The 13,485-nt window shown below is 41.0% G+C and overlaps 1 protein-coding gene across 7 annotated transcripts in view; it reads left to right on the forward strand.

Annotated features, from left to right (window-relative positions):
• Nucleotides 1–13,485, forward strand: part of TBC1D4 (TBC1 domain family member 4) — a 219,787-nt gene that overhangs the window by 157,132 nt on the left and 49,170 nt on the right. For 4 of the 7 annotated variants that reach the window (XM_075590993.1, XM_075590994.1, XM_075590996.1 and 1 more), the window contains exons 9-11: nucleotides 6,569–6,643; nucleotides 7,427–7,665; nucleotides 9,747–9,896. In XM_075590993.1, coding sequence (XP_075447108.1) covers nucleotides 6,569–6,643; nucleotides 7,427–7,665; nucleotides 9,747–9,896 — 464 coding nt within the window. The remainder of the gene's footprint in view (nucleotides 1–6,568; nucleotides 6,644–7,426; nucleotides 7,666–9,746; nucleotides 9,897–13,485) is intronic. The other 3 variants (XM_075590998.1, XM_075590999.1, XM_075591000.1) reach the window with 1 other exon arrangement.

A 13,485-nucleotide genomic window follows, 5' to 3' on the forward strand; every position in this document is an offset into this window, starting at 1 on the left:
AGCTCTCTTTGAATTTCGGAAGTCGTTTATGAAAACAGATACAGTATGTTTTCAGAATGATCTTACTTATATTTCTGGTTCTAAATATTTAATACTACAGTACCATGTGAAAGACAATAAAGAATATAAATAAAAAAATAAGAAATGTATGTACATGACCATAACATATCAAGTAGATTACCACTTTTTCCCAACAGCTCCAGCAGTTATCATCTCCTTTTAGGTGCATTAAATGAACTATTTACCAAATATTTTATACAGCTATTTTGGCGTATACTAAAATGAAAGTGTATATTTAAACATTTCTAAGTAATTGAAGCTTCCCAGAATATTTATGTTGCTTGGGCTATCTTTAAATCTCACATAATAAAATGCTGACTGGTTCACCAAGGCTACAAAATCACCTTTGTTCTGTTTTGTCTGCCTATTGGTTTGTAATTTTAGAAAATGTACTGTAACCAACACAAGGCATAGTCTAATAAATAAAGGTAATGTCAGAATGACACGGGATTTACCCTCTTTATCATTTCACCTATAGTGTTAAAGCAAATAGACTGTAGTAACAGTATAAAACATGATGCCATTATTAGGAGCTTGATTTTGGTGTATTTACGTTTCTTTGAATCAGCACTAATTTTCTATAATAGTACAATTTGTGGTTAAGCAGAACAATAAGAATGGGGAAAGGTCTTAAAGTCTGTAAATTCGCAGTAAAAGTATCTGAAGTTTAGTAAAAGTTAATTACAGAGGGAATAATGACGTAAATATACTCAGGTTGGTGCAAGATTAATAGGACTTTTATTCCTTTAACTTTCAAGAAGCACACTAAGTAGATTACTGACATTTGTGTGTATTATATATTGGTGCAATGAAGCAGGATACGTGTTTTTTTGCATTGTCTATGGATGACTTTATTGAATCTGGAAATTGATGCAGCAGGTGTAAGGTCAGGGGTTGAAATGTACAGTAAATGTGTGTGTCATCAGTATAGAGGTGATATTTGAACCCAAGAGATGTGATAATGTCACCTAGAGAGAGTGTGTAAAGAGAAAACAGAAGAGCTCCCAGGACAGACCCATGGGACAAATCCACAGAGAGATTGACAGAGGAGGTGTTAGGGAACAATGACCTTGGTCTTCGTCAGCATGAAGGTCATTAGTTATTTTGGAGACTACTGTTTCAGTGTAGTGAGCAGTGCGGAAGCCAGATTGTAGAGGGTCTAGGAGAGGTATCAGGTACATTTAGAGGTAAAGGCCAGTAGGGAGATAGTTAGAGAGACATCAAGGATCGTTCTAGCTATTTTTGAGTAAAGGTATAATTTTTGCGTGCTTGAAGGAGGTGGAAATGGTACCAGAGCTGAGGGAGGAGTTGAAAATATGTGTGAGGTTAGAGTGGAAGCAAGTGGTCAAGAGTGCACTTGGTAGGTGGAGAGGAGGAGAGCAACAGCAACACTTCCTCCTCTGTGACAGTGGAAAAAGTATAAAGGAAAACAGGAGGAGAGTTAGGAAGAGGAGGTGTAGAATATGACGAGAATATAGAGGGTATGCCTTAGACCAGTGATTCCCAACCTTTTTTGTTTGGAGGAACCCTTGAAGTATTTCGAAAAATCTCGGGGAACCCCTATCTGGCAGACACATATTAGGTTTAACAGGGGTAAATCACAAAATTTCACACCTCACGAGCCACCTCTATTTCCCACCCTCTACCCATGTATTTCTCTCCCCTCTGTCTCACTCTCCCCTCGCATGTATTTATCCCCTGAGTCTCACTCTTACTCCCTCTTTTCTTCACTCACTCCCTCCCCCCCTCACTCGCCCCTACCTTCCATCAATTACCCCACTCTCATTCAATACCCACTACAAAATACATATCAAAAAAAACCACCCCGCAATAATATTAAACTTGTAAAGTGAGAAGGGCCGAACTGCTCCAAGGAAAACAGATTCAGGCCGCATGGATAAAATCATCATCATCCTCACATCTCCCCCAGCACCCCTCATTATCATCATCCTCATATATCTCCCCCAGCACCCCATATCATCAGCCTCAATACTCCCCTAGCACCCCTCATCATCATTCTCATATCTCCCCCAGCACCCCTCATCATCATCATGCTCATATACCCACCGTCTGCATCTCACATCACCCCTCCTACATCTCACATCACTCTCCCCCCACTCTCCCCCCTGCATCTCAGATCACTCTCCTCCCTGCATCTCACATCACTCTCCTCCCTGCATCTCACATCACTCATCCCCTCCGCATTTCACATCACCATCCGCTACACTGGATCTCACATCATCTCTCCCCCCCCACCCCCATATGCCTACCTCAGGCAGGAGGAGAGGCTGGTGGTATCCTCCGGTTGCAGGCGGAGGAGGCGGCAGCGGACAGCAGAATGGCAGAGCGGGCAGGACTGCGCGTGCTCGCTCTAGCTAGCAACATCCACTGGAAGTGCCGGGTCACACTACTAGAGCGCGCTCCTACCCTGCAGTCCTGAGAGCGGTCTCTGGGGGGGGGGGGCGTGGTCTGTAGGAGGAACACCTGAGACTGGTTCAAGGAACCCAAGGGTTGGGGAATCATTGCCTTAGACGAATGGAATCTACCTTCGTCTTGAAGTAGTCTGCAAAGTCCTGAGGTGAAATGGAGGGAGAAAAACCGCTAGCAGATGGTGGTCTGAGTAGAGAGTCAAAGACACAGAAAAGGTGGCATGGGTTAGACTTGTGAGTGTTAATTAGTGAAGAAAGGTATCTTTATTTAGCCTGGGAGATGGCAGAGTTGAAACAGGATAGGATACATTTGTAGTGAAGCAAGTCTGTGAGGTTATCAGATTTCCCCGAGAAGGGTTTAGAAGAGCGAGTGTAGGAGTGGAGCATGTGTGTGGCAGTTTAGCCAAGGTCTGGGGTTAGTAGGGAGAGACCATTGGGGAAGAAGAGAGGCATGTAGATTAATTGAGGAGGGTAGGACAGATTTGTAATTAATGACCAGGTTGTCAGAGTCGGTAGAAGTACAGAGAGGAATGCAGGGTGGAGTCAAGAGCCGGTAGATTACTTAGAATGCAGGTTTCTGCAGAATAAGGAGGTTAAGAAGAAGAAGAAGAGAACTGAGAGAGTAAATGAGAGGAAGTGATGGTCAGAGAGAGGAAAGCGGGAAAATAGAAATTTCAGAGAGAACAGTTTTCTTGAAAACCAGGTCCATGTAGTGGCAATACTTGTGGGTGATGGCTGCTCTCCATTGGTGAAGGTCAAAAGAAGCGGTTAAAGAGAAAAAACTGGAAGCCCAAGTGAAAGATGGGCATCAATATGGCAGTTGAAGTTCCCAAGTGAAAAGATGGGGCGTCGGATGAGAGAAAGAGAGCCAGGTTTCAAGTCTGAGAGAGAGACAGGAGTAGAGGTAGGTGGGCAATAGAGGACTGCTACCTGGAGAGGGAGAGGAGAGAAAAGATGGACAATGAGAGCCTCAAATGAAGGAGAAGGAACAGAAAGAAAGAGGGAGGCATAGGAAGGGTCCAGTAACGGCATATTGAGGAGAGGAAAAGCCCTCACCTGTGCCATCAGGGAGCCGAGTGTTGGCGAAAGAAAGGCCACCATAAGAGGGCAGCTTCTAGTGCAGAGTCAGACTGAGCGAAAAGGAGCAGAGAGTGAGAGAACAAAGTCATGCACAGAAAGGAACTTGTTAGAAAGGAAGTGGGCATTCCAACTGCCACAGGAGAGAGGAGAGGGAGGTAGACAGCGGATGGGTATGAAGTTAGAAGGGTTTACACCACGGGAGGAAAAGTTCAATGTGGGAGGCGAGGACGAGAGCATGTAGAAATAAGATCAGAACCAGGATTGGGAGAAATATCAGAAGCAGCATGGAAAGAAAGATTGTGGGCGGAGGATTGTAGGGTGTGTTTTAGTGCAGAATGTATAGCTGAGTGGTGTAAAAGGGCACAGATAGGAAAGGAGTTCATATTAACTGAGTAGAGAAGGAAAGTGAGATTGAGATATATGAACGGCGTTAAAGAAATAGTGAGGCTGGTGGAAAAAAAGTGCAGTTTGGAAAGAAGTAAGGATATGGATAGTAGAGGAGGCATTGTAGTGGTAGTAGGACTAGGTTAATGTTGAGATGTGGGTGAGGGCTGGGTAGTGAACAAGTGAAGAAAGATGTGAGGGAATACAACACAGTAATATGTAAATGGTGGAGCTCTAGAATGTTGATAGAAGTTGTATTGGCTCACTTTCAGGATACTGTCTTCTTGAGTCTTTGATAGATGTCTTCTTGTTCAACTCCAGATTATCTTTATGCCACTTATAAACAGGCCGCATGCACGAAGGACATTGCAATCACTCGCATTATAAAGGGAGGGTTGTAATCGGGCACTCCTATTACAGGTCTATTAATTGATATAAACTTAATCACTCGCATTGCTAGTCCTAATCTTATCCCGCCCACAGGAAGTTATACACCCTTTTGATCAACACAATAGAGAGTTTGTTCAAGTTTAACATACCAATTAGAGACAAGATGTAGAAGATCCACAAAAGGTGAAGTAGACATGTAGTAGAGATTGTTCAAGTTTACCATACCAATTAGAGATAGTTTGTTGTATAATTCATAACACAACACATAGACAGAGAAAAAAAGACAACATTAGATAATTAGATATATACCTTTAGCTAACAAATACAGGTAGATATACAGATGTGGCTAGGCTTACTGTTTTCAGAGCAGCAATCGCTTGCAGTGCCATAACGGCGCACGATCGAGGCCCCAAAAAACAGCTCCAGGGGTCCCTGCTTCTGAATGAGACCCCCACAGCATTAATCCTTCAGACCATCAGCACAGAAACCGTACAGTCTGAAGGAGCAGAGGTACACAGCACACTCAGAAGCAGTCTCCTTTAGTGGCATGTCTCCCAGAGCAGCTCTAAAGGTAAGAAGCAGTCTCTGTGTCTGTACTTTGATGATGTGGGGAACACTATAGGACCATATTCGGTCATTTACATCAACAATGGGTTGGACAGGACATGTAACACTGTCTGTACTACCCTTTGATGATGTAAATGACCAAATATGGTCCTGTAGTGTATCACCCAGCACACAGAACTTCCACTGCAGCAAGGAATTCTGGGAAATGACATGCAAATGAGCACACAGTGCCACCTTTTGCTTCAAAACCATTCAACATACTTCCCCTATAGGTTTAAGCTTGCTGCATGGTCACAGCTTTGAGCACAGCCAGGGTTAAGATGCATAGCCAGTAAACACACCCACAGACAGACTGTTTCGACCTTAATGGGTCTCTTCAGTGTGGGGTTGTTTATACTGGTTTTGCAAAAATGAAGCAGGGATAGGTTTTACCATACTTAATTAAGTTATGGTGGGTAAAAAAAGTGACAAAAACCCTCCACAGTAAAGCATATAGCAAATGGAAACGGAAACGGCTGTCTGTGGGTGGTGCAAAATAGGTGATAAAATATTACTTTTAATACATTGCAGGGCATTTAACCCCTTTGTAACCAAAGTGGTCAACTAGTCATAGGTTTTAATGACTAGCTGGCCACAAAGTGTTACAAAGAGGTTAATATCAAATAAAACAACACTACCTACCCCCCATGCAATGTTTCACTAACCACTAAGGTAATTAAGGGCTTAACCCATAACACTACCCCACAGGGTGCCTAATCACCCTCCCTGGGGCCACTACCCCACATCCTCCCTCCACTGTCTAGAGTAATGGGCAATAGACCTATTAGCCAAATGTGGGTAGTAGTAGGGTGACCAGATGTCCCGGTTTAGCCGGGACAGTCCTGGTTTTTAGGGCTCTGTCCTGGTATTCAATTATGCGATCGCCACTGGTCGGATGCTCGTGCGCATGCGCAATCAACACTTGCCAATCGCGGATGCGCGATTGGCGTTTGCCGGTCGCTAAAATGCGCATGCGTGACCGGAAAGGTCCGATTGCGCATGAGCGACCGGCAGACACCGATCGCACATGTGCGGTCTTCAAGTGCTGATTGCGCATATACATGAGCAGACGGCAATTGCACATCATGCATGTGTGATATTTGTCCCGTTTTTTGCCGGGATAAATATGGTCACCCTAGCTAGTAGCTTTTGCCCATAGGAAATACATAGAAAAGCAGGATTGGGAAAAGAAACCCTACATAAAAAATAATAATAAAATACATTTAAACCATTAATCCATTGATTGTCACAGTGGCTATTTACGCTCTCTCTCAATTGTTATTAATTTATATATTTATTGCTTTCCTTTTATTTAACACTAGATTAATTTTAGGTATCTAAATCCAGTGTCATAAAATTCTATGTTTTTCTAAATGGATCAGTGTGGCTATTGCTTTGTTCCTTCCTCCTCGGTATTGTTGATCTGTCTGGCCTCCCCCATGGATGTATTACAGTAGGTAAGGACTGAAAGTAGCTGGTGTTAAACTGGCATAGGCTCCGCCGGTCCATGACACTGTATATGTTGGGGGAGAATGCACTAATACTGTATGTGTTACACTTTGTGTAAGCAGCCAGCAAGTCATTGGATGTGATTGTTAAACACATTCTTATTTTCACAGGGAGCTAACAGAGTAAGAGGCCGATTGGGCAGTATGGACAGTTTTGAGCGCTGCAACAGCTTTACGTCTGATAAGGTATGTGACAATGAATGGTTAGATTAAATCTGGCAAATTGTGATGGGTGGTACTGATTATGCCTTAAATTGGAACGGTGGTTAATTGAATGATTTCACAATACGGGCTGGAAAACATTTTGTAAAACAAACACGAATTAGATAAAAGAAGAAGAAAAAAACCCCCATTGCTCATGTGTGATACTTATTATGTTACATTTCCCCTCCCCTCCTGTTCACGAGTTGTTTTCTGTATTTCCTGTTTTGCATGACCTGTAATGTACCGAGAACAGTTCTTCAATGGTTTATTTTCACCTCACGAGATGAAGACACAACAGCGGGTTTGATTTTAGTTTTTTTTTTTTGCTTCTGGTAGGGCTGAGCGTCTATTACAATAGACTGTTTTCCAGGATATTATACTGACAGCACAGGAAACATGCGTCCAGGAAACCAGCAAAAGCTGCACAAAAAACAAAGTCATAGTCAGAAAGGCATTCTTATTCACTACAAAAACAGAAGTGTTTTGTTAATCTGATAAATGTTTATGTCCTTATACCGCATCTGCTGGGTATTGTGGTTGGTCAGCAGTTTAATTTCTCCATGAATTCCCTTATTTTTGGAGCACCAGCCACCTAGGCGGTCAGAAATTGGTGGCAGTGTAGAGAATTAACATACAATAGACAGTCATACCAGTGGCTGCAAGGAGAAGAAAGGGCCTCAGTCCTGCACTTTGATGAGCTGGAAGAGATGTTAGATAGTCGGTGGTTATAACCAGGAGAGGTCGCCCGCTTCTGTCTCATCGCAGGAAGGCTCACCCGGAGACTCTCCCCCTGCCACTCCACCATCTTCTCCAGTGTCGTCATCCTGGCAGTCCTTTCCAGAGGAAGACCCAGACTCCCCTCAGTTTCGCAGGCGAGCTCACACCTTCAGCCACCCACCATCCAGTGCCAAGCGAAGGCTGACACTTCCTGATACCAAGTTACAAAGCACCAGGTCCCCGCTTCAGAGACAGAACTCTCTAACCTGTGATGTGGTACAAAGCAGGTCAGTTTAGTCTTTTTTTTTTGTTTGTTTCTATGTAGTTTTCAGCGCTAAGACTAACTTTGCAGGACATTTTTACTCTTTTAGGTGTAAAATCAAGGTATTAAACTGGACATGAAAACATTTCCCTACCTGTTCCTCCTATCATCATTACTGTTCTCTTCTGATTGCGAATGACCAACATTAAAGGCTGTAATAAACAGCCTCAGCTGAGTAGCAGCCTTAAGAAAACAGTTAAGTGGATTGATGCTTTGAAGGTGGTTTCCCACCCACTTAGTGTGATTTTTAAAATAAAAAACTTCATGTGTTTTGGACCCACTAACTTTTCCATTTATTGATTGATTGCATATCTCAGTTTGGAATTGCACACAAGCTCATAAAAATATTAATTTATGAATCCGCCTTGATAACTAATCAACTAGTTGCTAAACGTTCCTAATACATGAATGCATTATATATTTTGGGATAGATTACATTTTTTTTTTACACCAAAACATATTTTGGAGTTGCAATAAAGAGAAAGTTCAGTGATGTATCCACTATTTGTAATCATATGTGTTTAATACTTATGGCGGGGGTTCCCAACTCCAGTCCTGAAGACCCCCCAACAGGTCAGGTTTTCAGGATATTTCTGCTTCAGCACTGATGGCTCAATCAATGGCTCAGTTGAAGACTGCACCACCTGTGCTGAAGCAGGGATATGTTTAAAACCTGACCTGTTGGGGGGGGGGGGGGTGTCTCAAGGACTGGAGTTCAGAACCCCTGCCATAAGGAATATATTTACAAGCTCTGCAAATGCAAGCCTAGATCTGACCGATATAACAAATGCACAACAATGGAACATACAATTAGTATAGATTTTTTAGCTCGAATGCAAAAAAAAAAAATGCAGCAGAGATCTTGCAGTTTCCATGATTACAAAGCTATCAATGAGGAAATGTTTATGAAGCCTCTGATAAAATTTTTTATCAGGAAATATTGGATAATTTCAAAATAAGAATGTCATCAGAATGATAAAAGATTAATGAATGACAACCTAAAGTGACCGTTTACTGTATGCACCTTTATGCACCATTACCTCTTAGCAGTGTATGTTGTGATAGTGACATTCTAGAAGTCACAATATCTATTTTGTTTTGCACATCTGTTTCATATGCCATGGAAAGTCCCATGGTTTATTCAATTCTGTCCCAAAACCTGTATCCTTAACAACAACATGGCAAACACCAAGTCATTTCAAGTCCATGTGGCATTATCTGGAAACGTGCACATAACTAAGAATTGAGTGCACCTGCAATTGGTAAGCATTGGGATATACAGTATTTAAGGACATATTTGCAAAGTGGCCATCTTTAATGAGCCCCAGAGGTTTTAAAGTTAAATCTAAGATTGCTGTGGAAAGCAATCCTCTAGATAGCAATAGATGGGATGTTTGAACTGTATTTTTTTTGTACTAATAAGGGCTTAAAGATAAGTATTTTTTCCTTTTTCGCAGCATTCTCACATCTTCTGGAGTTGCTAAATAGAGCACAAATATATTTCAGAAGGTGATAATATTGTCTGTGATTAACAGAAAGCTTTTAGGCTCTGACTATTTAAAAAAAAAATAGATGAGTGTCTGGTGCTTTATGAAATTTCCAGTCAAAGCGACATAACAAAATTTTTAATCTCCCATAAGAATACAGTCAGGAAGTAGAAACTGCTGATGTGTTTAAGCACAAGATTTTGTTCCCATGTTGTGTGTTACGTTGAGAAGTTTAACTCAAACTTCAATGCCACGGTTGCCAGTGGCCTATTAAACTTCAATATATTACAGTCCTCTCTGGCCACGATGAGGCTAAGGCCATAAGCAGTTCCTCCAATGTTTGTGTGTTTTTATATCCGGATAATTCTTCAGTACCAGCTGAGCCTGCGGTGCTATGCCCTAAAAAAATAATATAGAGCTCTATGACACTGAACAGATAAAGCTATTTCCATCTCCTCTATCACATTTGTTGGTGTTTTTAGTAACCTACGGTCACTCTGAATACACTTGTTAATGCTATGACAAATTTGATATGTTTTCTATCATTGCCAACACTTAGCCCCGCTCCAATTGCCCGACGTACCCGCACTCAGAGTGAGTCTTCGTCCTCCAGCCTCCCCTCATCCTTCTCTGCCCCCTCTTTCCTGAAACATTTTTACCAGAGTTCAGGGAGGCTTCTCCCACAATCTGAGAGTGATGCCCCCAAGAGGTGAGAAATTGCAATTGCTCCTTTTTGCAGCTGCTTTGCATATACTTCTTGTGTCGGGTGGGGGCAGCTGACCAATCCACGCAAATTAACCCAATCCCGAAGTGCTGGACATGGCAGTGTTCATGATAACTTGTTGTTTGTGGACTCCTTAATTACCTTAATTGGTTTGCACTTGGTAAAATGTTCATCTGTACAAAGAGAAATGTACTGTACAGTCAACAGTAAGAAAGAACAATGAATGTTGTGTTTACATTCCAACACGCTTCCATTTTATTTAGTTTCCATTTGAATGAACATTTCACCAGCTGGTTTGCTTGCGGAAACAAAAAGACTAATACAAGTATCCGTTGGAAGGCTAATTTTGCATGAATTAATTAATGTTCTTTAAAGATGCTGTGGTTAAACATATATTCTGAAATGGAATTATATACAGTATGTAAAAAAACGGTGATATATGGCAAGTGTATTCTGTGTTATAATGTAATTTGTACAGATGTAGCCCGACTAACCTTCCTCAGTCATGTGGAACAAAAGCAATTTCCCACAGCTTTTAAAAAAGGAGCAGCTTCTGCATTACAAGCAAAGGGAATCTTTCCCCCACCATCGGGGATTGACTCACTCATTTCCCATGGAAACCTCCTGCCATGTGGAAAGTTATTTGGGCTACATCTGCACTTGCCATGTATCGCTCACCCATGATACAGAGTTACTTGTTGTGTTACTTCCTCAGTGACAATACTCCCTGTGCTGCAGGAGGTAAGTATAATGCATTGCTCCCTTCTGCAGTGGGTTGCTCAGCTGTCAATCACACAAGAGTTGAAATTCATGAAGGTATTTTAGTAATAATGTTCAGTAATGTATTTAATCAAAAACCACTGCATTCAAAAATGAAAAATGTGAGTTTGTTGCTGCGAAAGACAGTCAGGATTGTTTTATGGTGGTTTTTTTGTAGTTTCATATAGAACTTGTTAGCCGAAAGATATTAAATATAGCACTTTTTTTCATTATGCTGTAAGCCATCAAAATCTTTTGTATGTATTTTCCAGAATATGGCGGTAAGTTTATTTAGCACTAGAAACAGTCTGAGTCGGGTTTCTTGGGCAGCTTTGTTATGATCATATACAGTAACTTCTGCCAAATGAGTAACAACCAACATTCTCAGAATCGTCTTCTGTTTACCCGAAGGCAGTGGAGTCAGTTTGCTATTTTTCTTTCAAACTCAGTCACTTGCCACAAACATATCAAACCAGTCTACATACACCCCGAGGAATTAATTTTCTGAAAACGATGCTAGTTATTAAAAGTAGCACATTTCTTTACAATAAGATAATCAAGATGTGGAGATATGGTTACAAATGGGCTGTCAACTGAGAAACTGCTTGAAGTTAGAAGCAATTACCAAACAAGTTGCTAGTGCCAACTTATGGAAATTAATACGGGTACGATGTCTGTCTCTAAAATGGCCGGGCTCATGTGATCTTATATGGGAAAGACCGTCCTACTGCTCCTACTTGCTAACAGAAAAAAAATGAAGATCATCTGTGCAATTGCTGCGACTGGCTCTTTTAACCCCCTAAATGCAGGAAGAAAATAAAGTGTGAGAACACCCGAGCGCAAGTGTAAATAATACACACAAAGCTGCAAAAAAACGCAAACAGTGTTATAAAGTGAAACAAATAAAAAGTGGGAATGTCCCGCTCACATGTAAAGGGAGCAAAGTAGATCAATGGCGAGTAAACTCCAGGTGATGCCAGTCCTTGATCCAAAGGCTTGGTCAAGCCAGAGATATATGGAAATAAGAATGGCAAAAATAGTGCAATCCGATTTATTACAAGACTGGGTGGAAGAGTAATGCACTTACAGCAAGACTGTAGGTCAAAAGCAGGTTATCCTTCTTTTAACCCACTGCCTCAATCATATTACCTGTTTAGAGAAGTTGTGTATGGTTTTTTTCTACTCCTAGAACAGCCAATGAATCGAGCTGTTGTTTTCTTATGAGCTGAGCTAATACCAATACTTTTTATCAGTAAAAAATACATTAGCAGTCAGAAAGAGACTATAAGTGACTCATTGCTGTTCTAGTGGGGTTCTTATTATTATTGCTGTTTGGATACTGAAGAAGCCCACAGACTGAAAAGGAAGGACTCGTAGCCTTTTTTTATTCAAGTATTTTTAAAATGAGTTTAGCTGCCAGGGCATTCTTGTCCAAAGGTCAATAGTGTGAATGTGTTTATTTGGACTCCACTGACCTCACATCCTGATATAAAGTCCTTGTGTGTGGTTTTGTGTCATGATGCTCTCTGTCTGGCATTGTAAAATTTATTTTTGTAAATTCCGCATTCTGGAATGAAAAGAGGAAACTGCTCCCCACACACTAAGCATTTGTTATTATTATTTGATATAAAGGCACTGTATTGAATACACAGTAGGTAAAAAATGCACTTTTGTCACGGTCGACAAAAAAGACTTCCAATATCAAGACGTTTCTGTTGGTTTTATACATTTTTGGGAGAGGATGTACTTTAAATGTTTGGGATTTTAGGATTATGCTCACAGGGTGAATGCCGTAGTAGCAGGTGTCTCCAGCAGAGCGGCCATTATGGGAAAATACGGTTAGGATGATGGAATCCGCATCAGAGAGCACGTGTACTACTTTGGGAACAGTCTGTAATGTTAACATAATGCAAAGAGAATGAACATTAGACACAAATGCAACTACATACAGTTATACGACAATACATTTTGTGCACATTTTGTAACCATGAAATAAGAGTTTAAATGTTTTCAAATAATGTGTTATATAAGGGAGCTCATTATGTAGTACAAGATATTCTGAATATATGATATATACAGTATATTTGTTATATTTATAAACAAATATAAATAGTTTACTTTGCTTAAATAACATTCCTGATATACAGATGTGGCAGACGTTATTGTGCACCAGCAGGTACAATAGCACATTAGTGTCAGCCTTTTTTGCACACGTCTAGAATGGTGGCTGCTCCCGTGGGGTGCGTGTCCTGCTGCAACGTGCCAGTGGGAGCAATAACGGCTACTACATGGGTAGATAATGGCAAGAATAAGTGCCTAAGAATATAGCAGTGATGTTCCCGGTAGCATCTTTCCTTCCTAAGGGGATTTCTGAATTCCACCTAAATCAGGATATTGTTTTGCCCTCATTTTGTCCAGACCAGGAGTAAGTAAAGTAAGGAGTTAGAACGTCATATGCTGGACATAAGATCGTTACAGTATTATCTTAAATGCACAGCCCGGTTTTAAAAATCAGACACACTTTATGTTCTAACAAAAAACAAAGAAGCCCAAAGCTACATCCAATATGACTAAAATACACAGTGAAATACCTATATATCTCTTGAAAAAAAGGAAATTTAGTTACAGCGTAAACCCTTTGACCAAAGCATTTTAAGCCTGCAAGCCACTTCAAGGCATGACCAATATTGCAGGTCCTAACACTAACTGATTAAAATTCTTATTTACCTCTATAGTTAGAGAAACACTTTGGGGCCTATGCAGAGAGCAGCGGTAAGAGGAATAGCGGCATTTTTTGGAGAAAAATTCCTGTAGA

This window comes from Ascaphus truei, chromosome 3, assembly GCF_040206685.1.
Source record: "Ascaphus truei isolate aAscTru1 chromosome 3, aAscTru1.hap1, whole genome shotgun sequence".
Taxonomy (NCBI): Eukaryota; Metazoa; Chordata; class Amphibia; order Anura; family Ascaphidae; genus Ascaphus; species Ascaphus truei.